The sequence below is a fragment of the Apiospora aurea genome, assembly GCF_038362705.1.
Source record: "Apiospora aurea strain CBS 24483 chromosome Unknown utg000005l_segment0_segment0, whole genome shotgun sequence".
Classification (NCBI taxonomy): Eukaryota; Fungi; Ascomycota; class Sordariomycetes; order Amphisphaeriales; family Apiosporaceae; genus Apiospora; species Apiospora aurea.
The window spans coordinates 2,159,131-2,174,747 of record NW_027117392.1 but is presented as its reverse complement, the minus strand read 5'-3'; the positions used below and the strand labels follow the sequence as shown (position 1 = coordinate 2,174,747).

The 15,617-nt window shown below is 42.2% G+C and overlaps 2 protein-coding genes across 2 annotated transcripts; one reads left to right on the top strand and one right to left on the bottom strand.

Moving 5' to 3' along the window:
- Positions 1-414: 414 nt before the first annotated feature.
- On the bottom strand, positions 415-3,603 carry PG986_007234 (uncharacterized protein; the record flags this gene model as incomplete). Its single annotated transcript, XM_066843456.1, has 3 exons — positions 415-2,116; positions 2,478-2,678; positions 3,374-3,603. 3 exons carry the CDS (start codon positions 3,601-3,603, stop codon positions 415-417), a joined length of 2,133 nt encoding a protein of 710 aa, XP_066699568.1.
- A 1,807-nt stretch (positions 3,604-5,410) lies between these two features.
- Positions 5,411-7,687, top strand: PG986_007233 (uncharacterized protein; the record flags this gene model as incomplete). Its single annotated transcript, XM_066843455.1, has 3 exons — positions 5,411-7,121; positions 7,177-7,598; positions 7,682-7,687. 3 exons carry the CDS (start codon positions 5,411-5,413, stop codon positions 7,685-7,687), a joined length of 2,139 nt encoding a protein of 712 aa, XP_066699567.1.
- Positions 7,688-15,617: the final 7,930 nt, after the last annotated feature.

Below are 15,617 nucleotides of genomic sequence, written 5' to 3'. Positions count from 1 at the left end.
GGATTCTTCCGACTTGCCATATTTGCAGGTAGGTCCTCTTGCTCTGGTATCATCAACCTTCTTCCCCTACATTCGTTCGAGAGCCCAATAAACCATTGTACCCGCCCGCGCATCTCGGGAATATGATATATAACACACAACTTCCTCTGCGCTACTCTCTCTCCCTACTCGTGTCAAAGAGCATATAATCAAGGAAAACCGCCAGCGAACTCCATGCTCTCCAAACGTAGGGAGGGGGGAACGCCCCCAAAAGGCCAGCTTATGCAGAAATTCAAGTACACGGTAGAAACGCACTCGTGCAGTATCAGAAAAGTCGTAACGCCATCCGTTCCCCTAAGCTAGCCTATTCTCTCCCCATCTCACCAACATGGCTGTGAGCCGCTCCACTACATGATCTCGGCCCGGGCCGTTCGTTCAGCCGGTGACCCGCCTAACCCAGAGGCCGGTGGGCTCGTACTCGGCCTCGCGGTCCATGCGTTTGTAGGCGCGGTGCAGCTTGAGCCCGAGGTCGTACTCCTCGCGCTGGACCTCGGCCAGCTCGTCGCGGAGGACCTCGACCTTGCGCTTCTCGGCCTCGCGCTTGGCAATGACGGCGTCGCTCGCCAGCAGGTTGTCCGTCGGCATGAGCTCCGTCATCTGCCGGATGGCCTGGTTGATGTTGATGCGGCGGTTTCCGAGCGACTTGAGCTGGGCGTTGAGCTGCGAGACGCGGTCGCGGGCCGACTCCTCGGGCGGCGCGAGGGGGAGCACCTTGTCGCTCGACTCGGTCGAGGCCAGGGAGACTCGGCTGTGGTTCCCGCGGGGAACCGGATGGAGTCCGGATGAGCGCGGCTGGGCCGGCACCGGAGAAGTTACGTAGTAGGGCGAGCCCATGTTGATCTTGATCGGCTCGGCAGCGGGTGTACGGGCTCGGGGTTTGTCCTCGTAGCCGCTAACGACAGGTCGTTTACGAGCGAGGACGGAATGGCTGTCGGAAGACGGGGAGGACGGGGAGGACGGGGATCGGTTGTACTGCTGAGGCGGCGTCGGCACAGCAGGGACGTCTTCTTCGGCGGAGAGCCTTGGTGTACCGGTCGCCGAGGTCGCGTACGTCGTCACACTGAAACGAGATGGCGGTTGCGTCCACTCTTCGGGAAACCCCCCAGGCGGCCGTTGAGAAGGGTGGACGTCGACTTGCTGCGAATAGGCAGAGGACGAAGTAGACAGCTGCGGGGTGTGACCAGCTGCTCCTGCAGGCTTTCTTCGGATGGCTTTCTCGTTCGTAGGAAATGATGACGAGGGAGAGCTGTTGGCTGGGAGAGGATGGGTGGCGGCTGAACGAGGTTGGTGTGGTGCAGGCTTCTCCGTGGGACGATTGTCTTCGGACAGAGCAGGACTTGGATATCTCTGGGACCGGTGGTCTGGTGCGTCAGCTGTAACGCGCTGCACCGGGGACGCCGACGATTGGGCAGTATTGCGGCTGCCAGGCTGCTGAGAGGGGGTCTTGGTGGTAGCTGCGCGCTGAGCTGGTGGGGGTGAGGATGTTTCAGACTCCAGTGGGCTAACAGGGGACAAAACACCTTGGCCACGGTGAGCATCGCTGGGGGCCCGGTTCGTCCTTCTGGCGCTCTTCGGAGGCACGTTGAGTGGTGACACGTCGGGGTTGTCTTTCACCGGCGGGACTAGAGGCGTTCGTCCGCTGGCTCCACGCCAGTCCGGCCTCGACGGCGGCTCAGCCAGCGGATTGCCAGCATCTGGGGCTTGGCGCGTCGGGCGAAGACGGACGCCAAAAGCGCTGCCGCCGTCGTTGGCCGGCTTACGGGCTTGCAGTCCTTGGGCGTATTGCTGGGCGCTGGGCACTTGCGAAGGGAGTCCCCGCTCGTGGGAAGTCGGCTCGCCTGTGTGTTTGTCCCAGCGCACGATGTCGTTGTTCCGTTGCCTGAGCCGCTCCCTGGATTTGGACTCGTGCAAGGCATGCATAGCAGCATCCGAGTTCTTCCGGCGCTCTCGTCGCATCATGGGGATTTGGCTCCGTACAGCACCACCGCTCGGGTGAGCAGTCGGGTTCTCCATGGTCAAGTTGCCTTCATCAATGGGTGAAACGTCCCCGTCGTTGGGTCTGCTGACACGAATGCACCTGGTTAGCCTTCGGTACCCTTTCTTCTAAGCTCAAGATTCAACTGGGACATGCGCCAAGTAGGAGTCGGCAGCAACAGTTCTTATTCCATCGAAGGTATCCTTGGTGGCTGCAATCAACTTTGTTCCCAGCAAGCAGTGCAATTCCAAATAAAAGATCACGAATGTTTCAACAAAGGCGTCGGTGCAATCGGCCGATGGGGGCAACATATACAGGCAACCACCGACTTCCTACATTCACCTCGAGTGCCGTAGTTGCTCGTTGTGACTACCGGCAGCGCTTGCCTCGAGAAATCTCGCTGCGCAACAACAACAACAACAAAAAGGGAGAGGGAAAAGGGCATGCGCCAGCCCGGACTTACCGTTGTGGTCTCCCGAAATCCTCAGGTGAACTGGGCGGAGAAATCTCAGCGTATACGTCGCCTCTCAGCTGCTGGGCTGCAAAGGTTGCAGCAACGGGCGATGGCTGTGAATAGACAGAAGAGACCGGGCGGCCGTAAGAGGAATTGCGGTTGTTCTGGGTGGACGGCGGAGGCGCCTGTACAGCAGGTGCCGAGGTTTGACTGCGGTAATGTGGTGTCAGCATCGTGAAGTTAGGCTTGGGCTCGTCTTTTATTTTCTTCCGTTTCCAATCCAAATTCAACTTCGCTTCCGCTTCCGCTTCCCCTTGGGGCCCGCGGTCGAATTAAACCCGATCACAGAACAGTAAGAGGCAGGCAGGACAATGACCCAATTGTGCCACCCTGCATTACGTACACAGCCCTTGGGAGCTAAACTGGGTGTCTCTTTGCTTCCTTGCTTTTTCCTTTGTTGGTTCGGGTCGTTTTCTTTTCTTTTCTGGCATGGTAACCCAGACTAGTCGAGCGTTGCTGTCGCATCTAATCTGAGCCGTCGTCTGCACGTTGACGCAGATTCTGGCCAGTCTGACCAAAAGCACGCGTGCCAGAGACAGAGATAGAGCGAGCGAGCGAGACATAGCCCAATCTGTACCGTTGGCATTTTCGGGGTCTGGGGTCAGACTATGGTGTGGCTGACTGTGACTGCGTCACACCAACCTGCAGCGGCAGCAACACCGACCAACCACCGTGGACTTGCATCAACAATCCCCCCGGGCGCGCGTAGGACGTAGGTGTCCCAACCCCGATACTCCGTACAACTTGACTATGTAGCTTGCGTTGTGGCAATTGCTACTGCACTGCACGTACTGTACTCGCAACGCTGGGAAAAGAAGAGGGAAGAAGGAATGAATGCAACTTACAACAATCCCGCGCTCGCTTGCCTTTCTGGTCTCTTGGGGGCCCCTCCTCCTTGGATTTCGTAGGAGTATCCGGTTGGTCGAGGCGGGCGCGTAGGAGCTTGTGAAGGGGAGGAGGAAGAAGAAGAAGCTGATCGCGAGTTCTGCCATTGCTCGAGTTTCTTCTGCTTCAGCGCGGGAGCTCCCCCGTCCTTGTTACGTCCAATCTGGCCTGGCCGCAGGCGGTCCCACATGGTTGACATGACAAACGGGCTCGCGATGTGCGCCCGTATGAGGGTGTGAGGGGTTCTTTGGCCCCTTTGGCTCCTTTGGCTCCTTGGTCCTTCTCTTCCCTTCCCTTCCCCTTTTCAACCGTCGAAAGGCAGATGGTTTCGAATGTAGTGGTGTCAGATCGCCCGCGGGGATGGGCTTATCCGGAGGGCCAAAGATGCCGATTGACTTTGCGTTGCTGTCGCGAACCTGAGTCCCTGCGCGCATAAAAGAGGTCCCTGGGTGGTTGATGCCGTCCCGTCCCCCTCAGACTCTATGCCGGGGTATCCTGTCGAGTCTGTGCGAGCGTTGAAGAACCACTGACGAGAGAAAAGAACAAAAGGCAAACCTCAAGGATGCGAAGTAGTGGTCATGGGTGGGTGCAGTCTGTCATTTACGGGAAATAACAAGATATGTAAAAGCGCAGCCTCGGTCTATGTATTGTAGTGTAGTGTAGTGTAGTGTAGTGCAGTGCAGTGCAGTGCAGTGCAGTGCAGTGCAATGTAATGTAAAGGCCAAGCCTATGGCAATGTCAATGCTTGCTTGTATCAATGAGCGTGGCGCGTGGCGTGTAAGTGGTCCAGTAGGCAAGTAGGTATCGACTATCGCCGTCTGCAATCGGCCGGCCGCGTTCAGCGCGTAATTAATTGATTTGATGTGGACAGTCGAGGCAGTCGATCCACGATGGGCCAGCCCACTAATCTTCTTCTTGCACGGTATCTTGGGCCGACAGCCTGGGATTGCTTGGCAGCGAACCAAACCAGTCGCGACAGCATAGACGGGCTGGAGAGCAAAAGAGAGAGAAAGAGTTGCGTCTATTGGCTAACAAAGAAAGAGCTGTCGCAGGTTCTGCTGCCTGTGTTGACTGCGTGCGTTTCGTAGTGTGCCCGTCGTTCGTTCGTTCGTGGTCGCAGGGCAGTAGCTAGTAAGTAGGAAGTAGGAGAAGAGGAGGAAGAGGTCGGCGGGTAAACGTTTCTGTTCCTGTTTCTTCTTCTTCTTCTTTTCGACAACCGGCCTTTTTCGGTAGAGCAGAGGTTAAGACGGGCTTATTAAGACGCTTGATCTACAAGCCGGATGCTCCTGCAATTCTGCAAAGTGGTGTCCAAGGCAATCCAAGGTGTCCAACGGTGCGGTGCGCCTCCAGCGTGACGTGACCCTCCAATGTGTTTCTACTTATCCCTCACAGCGGTTCCATCCATCCCGCTTGCCCGCCCAGAAGCCGCCCTGCCGCCCTGCCGCCCTGCTCCACCACCACACCACAGGCAAGATTACTCTCGTTGTGTGATATTACCATTGGCACGTGCGGCCTCTCGAAATAGATTGCCAGTTCGAATTGCCAGCAAACACCACTAAGGTTAGGGCCTTCTGGGATTGGGGGGCGCAAGAGACTTGAAGGCAGTGGAGGGCCGACTCTCCTGGTGAGGCACTAACCTTGGTTATAGCTACAGTACCAATATACATAACCTATATAGGTGCTCCGTAGGTACCGACATAAACCCGCCATCTATTGATATCTTGAGCATTGAGGAATGTATATCCCAACCGTCAAGCTGTCAGTTCAACGGCCTTTCGGCCCCTCCCCAAGACAAACGGCATACTTCAGACAATGTGCCGCAGCCTGGGATCGGTGCCTACGACCAAAGTAGATTATGGGATCATGCTGGCCGTTTCAAGTGGCGCTCCACGACTCATGATGAAGCATGCAAGATGCGTCTTAGCGTCGACGCAGGGGGTGAACGAGGCTAATTAACCAAGTAATTGCCTGCCTCTCCTCCTTCTCACTGCCACCCAATGGAGAGCCGGCTTCGCGACTGGGAAGCATTCATGCACACATCTGCCTCAGCTACATACGGCGGCCCCGGGCATGGCCTTGTGCTCGACGACAGCTTTCCGAGGACCATCTATCTACAAAGCGACCTCGCCTCACGCAGAGATGCAGATGGCCTGTCTCTGATCCCACCCTCAGGCCGAGAGTTTGCTGCGACATTCCGAGACGACCTCACTCGTCTTACACAAAGTGAGTGGTCCTTGAAGGTGGTCGAGTCTTTCGGGAAGAATGACTCGGGCATCTTTCTTGATTTGTCTCGAGACAAGTCTGCCAACTTCCAGTATGCAAACGGCCAGAGTACGGAAGAGGGTTACAACCTTCGAATCCTGGCCGGCCGGGCTCGGATAGCAGGCTCCGGCGCTCGCGGTATGTGGTGGGGAACTCGGACACTCCTGCAACACCTTATGATATCAAACTGGACTTCGGTGCCTGCCATGGACTACGCCGACGCTCCCGCCTATGCGACCCGAGGCTACATGCTCGACGCTGGAAGAAAATGGTACTCCCCCTCTTTCCTCAAGGACCTGTGTACCTATGCCTCCTTCTTCAAGATGTCCGAGTTCCACTACCACCTGAGCGACAACTACCCTCTCAACCGCGGGCACAACGGGACGTGGAACGAAGTTTACAGCCAGTTCTCGCTCCGCCCCAAGACCGCCGAATTGGCGGGCCTAATCCAGCGCCCCAACGAGACGCTCAGCCGTGCCGACTTTGAACATCTTCAGCAGCATTGTGCGAGCAGGGGCGTCACCATCGTTCCCGAGATCGAAGCCCCAGGCCACTGTCTCAGCATCACGAAATGGAAGCCGGAGCTGGCCCTCGAGAAGAAAGACCTCCTGAATCTGACCCATCCCGAGAGCATACCCACCGTCAGGGAAATCTGGGCCGAGTTTTTGCCATGGTTCCAGACCAAGGAGGTACATGTCGGCGCTGACAAGTACGACTCGACGCTGGCAGACGACTACATCACCTTTGTCAACGAGATGGCAACATTCGTGAATGAGACCGCCGGAAAGCGAATTCGGGTTTGGGGCACGGACGAACCGTCCGGAAACCTCACCATCTCCAAGGATGTCATTATTCAACACTGGCAATACGGCCAATCGGACCCGGTCCAGCTCCAGAAGGCGGGATATGATATCCTCAACTCCGAAGACTGGTGGGCCTACATGTCTCTCAAGAACGACCATGCTCCTATCCTGCCAGCGCCATACCCCCAATTCTACAACGAAACCAGGTCCGTGAACTTCGCCGACCAAGAGGGTTGGCAGTGGCAGCCCGCTCTCTACAACCCGGTCAACACTACGGAGCAGCTATTGGACGATGCGAGCGGGAACAAGGGCGCCATCCTGGCGGCCTGGAACGACAACGGACCAGACGCCACGACGCAGCTCGAAGCCTATTATGCCATGCGACGCGGCATCCCCCTCGTGGCGGCCAGGGCCTGGAGCGGGGCACGGGGAGCTCAGTTGGACGTGTCGACGCTGGATGACTCGATCGACTTCCTATCGGCCCAAGCACCAGGCCAGAACTTAGATCGCCGGAGCGACTTCACGTCATGGACCAAAGACCAAACGGCGGGCGGTTCCGACCCCGTCACCCTGGGCGGCGGCGGGCGGCGGCAGCAGCAAGGGCATGAACTACACGATGACCTTTTCCGCCACGGGGCCCTTTGTTCTCTCGTCAGCCGATGTCGCGCTGGAACTGTCGGAAACCAACAACCACCTAGTCTTCATCTCGGACGGCTGGACGTACCCGCTCCGTGCCGTCCACGAGCAAGACGGCTTCGACGCGGGCCACCCGGGGCGCATCTGGGCCAACTCGACGCGGTCCACTCACGAGCCCGTGGCCATCGCGGTGCCGGCGGAGATCACCATCACGGGCGACGTCGTCGGCGGCTGCCGGGTCTGGATCAACGGCAGGTTCGCGGGCAGGTTCGAGGTCTACGTGTTCGGCGGGAAGAACACGCTCTTCAGCTGGAGCCAGATGGCGTTCGTGGCTCCCCCTGGAGACGGTCGCGGGTGCTGGTCTGCAGAGCATCAAGCTCGAGTCGGCGGTCAAGGCGCCGGATGGCAGCAGCGGCGGCGGCGGCGGCACGAATACAACGGCGCCGCCCGCTCAGAGCCAAAGTGGCTTGAACAGCCAACAGAAGTTGGCAGGGCAGCTCCTGTTAAGATGCAACCCCTACTGGCTGCCCCCCCACACCCCCCCCTTCACTGACCCCCCTAAAATAGATATAAAAATTAATAATAATAGCAATAGATAGGTAAATTAAGCAACACACACTGCATTTTAAGGTCTGTTTCGGCTCGTGCGCACTATAATAGAGTTACCCTCACTACCAGCTCGATTTATATAATTTCTACCACTTTACCGGCGCCCCTTTTTAGCCTTTTCTTTAACCTTCTTTTTTAATGTCCTCTTAAACCTCTTTAATGTTTACTATATAAATAAAGCTTTTATTAAGGTTCTTATTAACCTTCCTTTTTTTCTAAGCTTTTATTTTCTTTAAATTTACTTTTAAACCGGCCTTTTCTTACTTTAACCGGTTAATTTAAACCGTTAAATTATTAATACTTTTACCGAGCTTTTTTTATAGTAACCTTTTAATTAAATTACTAGTAGTAACCTCTATATTAAGTATTATAGTCTTTAAATCTTTAATTTACTAGTTATTTTTCAGCGTCTTAATTCTTTTAACCTTTAATTTAATTAGCTAGCGCGTATTTTCGGCGGTAATAGTTTTATTAATAGTTTATATTATATTAAAGCGTTAAAGCTTATTATTTATTAGCTTTTTAATATTAAAAGGGTAAATATTAATTACTATTTATTTATTAATGATAACTTTAAAGGTAAAAGTTACTTTATATACTTTAGCTTAAATATAATAAGAGTAAAGGGAATAGGGCGCTTACGTACCGGTTTCGGCTTTACTTCGCTGCCTTATATATATAAAAACCTAGGCCCCTTAAAAATATAAAAAAATAAGCGTTAATTTTATCTTTTTATTACCCTTTACTTATCGTTACTATTTAAATTCGTACACTTTTATAATTTTAACGCTTTTATAATAACCTATTTAATAACGATATTAACCTCGAAAAAAAGTAAAGCCCCCTATAAAGCGCGCCCTTTTCGACTTAAACCCGAATAAAAAAAGCCTCGAGAATGCCTCGAATTTACTATAAAAAAAGATCCCCTTAAACCTATAAATAACGCCGTAACTAAAGCCTCGGGCACTATGGGACTAAAAGAGCTCCTCTTTAAATCCTTTCGGACACGTTTACGAAAAAAAATAAAGCAACTTATAACGAGCTACATTTTATTTAAATAGCGCTTTAAAAAACTTAATAATTAACGATTACGTTTTAATTATACAGGGGATAATAAAAACCTTTTTTCGCCTTTATTACCTTTAAATAACGACGGCGATATCTTTTCGATACTTAATAAATACGATTAAAGTTTAAATTATTTTAATAACGATACGAATAAAGCTTTATTAATTAACGACTCGAATATAAATCTTAATAAGCCTATTAAGTTCCGTTATAAATAATTAAGCTTAATTTTTATACAAGCGTAATAAAAGGGTTAAATCGAGGAATTGCGAATAATTTACGAAGCAGCATTAAAACTATATTAACGTTCGTACGCGCGTATTTTATACGCTCGTAATTAAATAACGTTAAAAGTAAAATAATAATTCTAGCTTAAAACGAAATCCTTTATAAAATACGAGGCGAAATAATTACGAAATAATTACGAATTAATTAAAAAACCTTTTAAACTTAAACGAAATTAATAATTCGGAGCCTCGTTAATAAAAACGCTATAATTAACTTATAATTAAAAAAAACTTATTAACTTTTACATTAAAACTTAAAATAGTTTTATAAGTATTTATTATCCTTAAAAAACTAAATATATTAATATTCTAATAAAAAACGTATACACTACGTTTTTTAAGAAACTCTTTTATTTCTACGTTAAAATATTCTAAGTTATTATAATAACCTCTTAAATTAATATAATAATATAGTCGATTTTACGAAATAACGATAGGAAATTCTCCCCGCTTTTATAAAAAATAAAAAACTTTATAACCGAATTAAGCTAACCTTAAAAAAACGGTCCCGAAACGAAAAAAACGTTACCGAGTTTAAAAAAGGAAGCTTTAAATAACGTGGTTTATTATTACGCGACGTATATTACTTAACGACGCACTTTAATTTAATTCTAATATAATTAAACTTTAATGTATAATACCTTTATAATTATAATACTTAATTAATCTTAAAAAGATCGGATAGTTTTAATAATTTAAGTAATACGAAATAAACCGAATTAAATAAGCTAAAGAATAATAATAAAAGTTTATAATATACCCGAATTAATTTTACGCTATCGAATCTACGGCTAAACTTTAAAACGCGAAATTCGACCGAAATAACGTAAAATAAATCTAATTAAAGAAAAAGTACTTCGTAAACATATAATTAATTTAAATATTTAAGGAATACCTTATTACGACCTAGCTATTTATACGGCTAAAAAAGAGGTACAGCGATTTTAAAAGCCCCGTAGTTAAAAATAACGAACGGGAATACTAGTAGAAAACGCACGGACCACCTCGTTACGTAATAGTTTACTATAGATTACTATAAGCTACCGTAAGCTTAGGGGTATAGTTTACTATTTTAATAAGTAAGCTAAATATTACGATTAAATTACCGGATTACTAATAAGCTAGTGATCCAAGGAAATATAGTAAAATAAGTAAAGAAGATATTAAATATATAACGATAAACCTTTCCTATATATTTTATATAAACACTTTTTACTTTAGCGATTAATTTAAATATTAATCTAATATATTAGTGAGGTATATTACCTTAAACGAACTTATTATACCTTTAATTAAGTTCTACGATTAGTTTAAGATATTATTTATTATATTAAATAAACGCACTCGTTTATACGTTTAAATATTCTCTCGTTTTAATTAATATAAACCTTAACACGTTTACAAGGTTTTTTTTAAACTACGATAGCCGTTCGTTATATTTTAATCGCTTTTATTTTTACGAATTATTACTTAAATCTTTAAGTAATATTCCTATAAAAGTATTATAATACTTTAAAATCCTAATAATAACGAAACCCCCGCCTAAAGTAATATAAGTAATTTAACCGAAAGACCGAACGTCTTTTAATTCGTTAAATAGCTTTAAAAGCGAATTAATTAACTAGTTAGCGATAATAAACAGTTTATCGACTAAGTAACTTTATTGCCTACGCGTCGACGCTTTAGATATAAATTTACCGTACCCTAAACTTATAATAGTAAAAAAAGACCGTCTATAAATTCTTAACCTAAATAAAGGCGTATTTACGCTTTTACGCTAAGGATTTCGATTCGGAGGCCGATCGAATTCTTTATACCGTAGAATATTTTAAAGGGGACGCTTTTATATAGTTTAAACCTATTATAAAAAACTATCTCGATAACCTCCTTAATAAAGAGTAAAATATTTAAACACGCCGTATTTTCCGTTATTATTTTACCTTCGAGGAAAAACTATAAATTATTTTCGGAAATTTAAATAAAGCTCGGACTATAAAGAGATAACTTATATAGTTTAAATAAAAAGGATTAGTTTTCGCGTATACCGTAAAATTTAAATAAATTTTTTCGCGAACGAAGTAAAGTAATAATAACGCTTTAATAATACTTTTTTACGTAGGATTATAAAAAAACGTAAAAAACGAAATTAACCGAGAGGATCGCCCTAAGTAATTCGATAAGTACGTAAAAAGGGTAGTTAAAATTAATAACCGTTTATATAAACAACGCCTAGGAAAGTCGGGCAATCGAGCCCTACGACTAAACAATAAACCCCGGGCTAACAACGGTCGACCTATCTAACGCACTTAGAAAAAAATATCTTATAGGTTACACAGCGAACTTATAAACCTAAACGCCACCTATTAAAATAATAAGGGTAAGCGCCAAAAAGACGTTACTTATTATAACTACGGGAAGAACGGACACTTTATAAAAAACTATAAAAGTCTTAAAAAACGTTTAAACGCGTTCTTAATAAACGCTACGTTAATACCACTAAAGTAAAAGAATCTTTAGTAGCTATTAAAAAAATAGCGTTAATAGCACGCTAAACGTATTATACGGTAGCTTATTTTAAACAGCTTATTACGACGATAAGTGCTTTATTCACTTAATAAATAAAAAAAAACTAGTTAGTTCCCAAAGGTATTTAAGAAGTACGTAATTTTTTAAATAGTCGTTATACTCCGACGAATATTTATTAGCGATAATTATAACTTCGATAATATTATTAAATCGATTACGTTTAACGAAAAACGGATTATATAAAAACGACGCTATTAACCTAAAGAAATCGGTTAACTATTAATTACCGAAATAATACCTACGATAGCCTAGTAATCCCGGCGATTTTACGAGAATAAGTAAATAACTATCCCCGGGATTCTTATATTTATAAATTAATAAAGTATAAAGAGTTTATTCGATACGTCGTTTCGAGATATAGGAAATAGTTATTAAGTGGGTAACGACGTAAGGGTTAGTTTTAAAAGCATTAAATACTGCTTTATTTTATAGATTTTATATATTTACGATATATATATTAAATACTTAGGCGATAAAATAATATACTATTAGTTTTTACGACGTATCGATAAAAACTTAATGCTTATAATATATTATTATCACGATATTATACGTATAAAAACTATACATTCTACCGTTCGGGCTTTTTATCTATTAGTAAAAGAAGACCCCGAATAATTACGTAAATGCCTAGATAGAGAAACTAGTTAGCTAGAATACTAAATAGATAAGTGCTTTCTTTACGTATTTAAAAAAGCCAGGATATACCGATTATTTAAAACTAGTGCCGTCGCTTAAGATTTATTATAAACAACGGAAAGAATTATAATATTAATTACGATACGAGTATATTAAACTATATAGCCCTTACTAGAATAGGAGGATATTACCAGGATTTAAATAGTAGTTATTACGAAGGGAATTATTATCGTAATACTTTTTAAAAACAGATGGTTATTTAATAAAAATAGCGTATTACGGACAGCGTAACGGCACGACGCTTAGAGCTAAAAATTTTAAGAGTTTAAGTACGAATTTAAAAAAGAAACTAATATATTTTACGAAAAACTATAATAACGGTCGAAAAACAGACCCCGCCGATTATAAAGGGACGATATCCGACGGGATAAAATAGGTCCCTATACTTTATAACGAATAAACGAGATATTTATAAGTATATAATATTAATAGTAAATATTAAAAGAGTTACTATTAGAGCGTTACTCGATAACGAAGCGTAAAGAAATTATATTTTATTAAGAATCGTTAATAGCTTAAAATTAAACTGGTAAAAAAAACGCCCTATATTAACTTAAAACTGTCGATAGAGGATTTATAACTTACGAAGATAGAAAAGTATAAAGGGAAATCGCGAATTTTTTAATTAATATCGAAGGACGTTATAAACGAATTACGTGTAATATTACGAAAGTATTAAAATACGATATAATACTAGGGATACCTTAATTACGGGTAAGTAATTTTAAAGTTAATTAAAAAACAGGCTAACTTTAATAAAATACACTAGGAAAAGGTTTAACCGTTAAACAGCGTTCTAAGAAAAGACCCCTAAGTAAGTTTAAAATACTTCGAGTATATATTATTACTAAAGAATTTAAGCCGAACGTTACGATAATTATATTAAAAAAGTACCGGTAATTTATAAACCTTTTTAATAGGAAATTAAAAATAGGTTTACCGTTTTATACACGGTAGGATTACGAGATACCTTTTAAGGAAAAGAAAGAACCATAGTTTATACCGATATATAAGCTTAATTAGGAATACGAGGAAGTCTTAAAAGAGTATATTAAAAAGAACCTCGAAAAAAAGTTATATAACCTTTTACTTTATTAATAGGATACCTTATTTTTTTCGTTCCTTGAAAAAGTAAGGACGGGAAAAAGAAATAGCGATTATGCGTCGATTACCGGAAACTTAACGAAATTACTATTAAAAACCGATACTTATTTCCCTTAATTAACGATTTGCGTAATAAGCTATACAAGGCAGTTATTTTTACTGTATTTAATTTATTTAACGTATATAACTTAATTCGTATTAAAAGGGGAGAAGAATAGAAAACGGTATTTCGAACTAAGTACGAGTACTTTAAGTATTAAACTATGCTTTTTAAACTTATTAACGTACCCGCGAATTTTTAAAGCATAATTAATTATGTTTTACGAAAATACTTCGATAGGTTTATAATAGTTTACTTGGACGATATTTTAATTTATTTCGAAAACGAGGAATAATATAAGGAGTACGTTAAAATAGTACTTTAAAAATTGTAAAACGCTAAACTCCTGGTTAACCTAGAGAAAAGCGAGTTTTATAAGAAATTAGTTATTTTTATAAGATACGTAATATCCCCGGGAGAAATTCGAATAAAACCCTTTAAAATATTAATAATATAAAAATAACCTAGGCCTATAAGCGTTATAAAAATTAAATTTTTTTTTAAAATTAATTAACTATTACCGGATTTTCGTCCCCGGATTTAATAAGATAGCGACACTTTTTACGTATTTAATACGAAAGGATACGCTATTTTAATAAACCGATAAGAAAAAATCGGCTTTTTAAGCTATTAAAGATAAAATTTTTAACGAACCAGTGCTTCGCGTAGCAGATCCTAGTAAACTTTTTAAGGTTGAGACCGACGTATTAAACTATACGATCGGAGGCTAGTTAAGTTAACGAAACGATAACGAAAAATCGTACCTAGTTACATTTTTTTTAAAAAAGCTAAATAAACCCGAGCTTAATTACTAGATTTACGATAAAGAATTAATAGCTATTATTAAAACTTTTAAAGAATAGAGATATTATTTAAGTGGTACCGAGAAACTAGTAAAAGTCTATACCGATTATAAAAACCTCACTACGTTTACCACTAATAAGGAGTTAAATAAACGATAAGTATAATAGTTAGAATTCCTATTAAAATTTAACTTCGTTATTATTTATCGAAAGGGTAATAATAACGGTAAGGCCGATGCTTTAAGCCGAAGACTAGATTATTAATAAGACGTACCGTTAAAGACACGCACGATTTTTATACACGATAAGGATAGAAACTTAATACTATCGCGATATATTTAAATTACCTATAAAGTATAATTCTACGAGGAATAGATTAAAAAATTTAAAGAATATATCCCCGAGATAACGGATTTTATAGATTAGGCTAGAGATGGATTTAATATTAAAAATAGACTTAAGTATTACTATAGTAAGATCGATATCCCCGAATAGTATTAAGATAAGTTTATTAAAGAATTCTATGCATATTCGGCTTATAGATACTAAGGAATTTTTAAAATATAGAAAAGAATTAATAAGTAATTTAATTGTAAAAATTTTAAAAAACGAGTAGCTAAAATAGTTAACGAATGCGACTTTTACAATAAGGCTAAGGCCGCATAATACCAGCCGTATAGGGAACTACAATTTATACTACTTTTAGATAGAGCCTAGAAAATAATCGCATTAAATTTTATCGTTAAGTTATTACCGTTCGAGGAACTATTAATTAAGGTTAAGTATAATAGTATATTAATTATTACCGATAAACTTATTAAGTATATTTATTTTTTATTATATAAAAAAGTAAGCGATACGGATAACCTAGCGTATATTTTTTTAAAACTATTATTAGTTAATATAGACTATTAAAAACGATTATTTCCGATCGAGATAAATTATTCACCGCTAAATTTTAGAAATCCCTTATAATATAATTTAGAGTTAAATATAAATTATCCATAGCTTATCACTTATAAACCGATAGATAAACCGAACGTATAAACTAAATACTTAAGTAATACCTGCGATACTACGTTAATTATTAATAAGATAACTAGGTATAATTATTATTTATAGTATAGTTCGTATATAATAGTATAAATAACGAGACTACGTATATATTACCCTTTAAAATAAACTACGGGTTCGACCTTAACATTACTCGAATACCGTTAAAAAGAGAGTTAATATCGATAGCGACT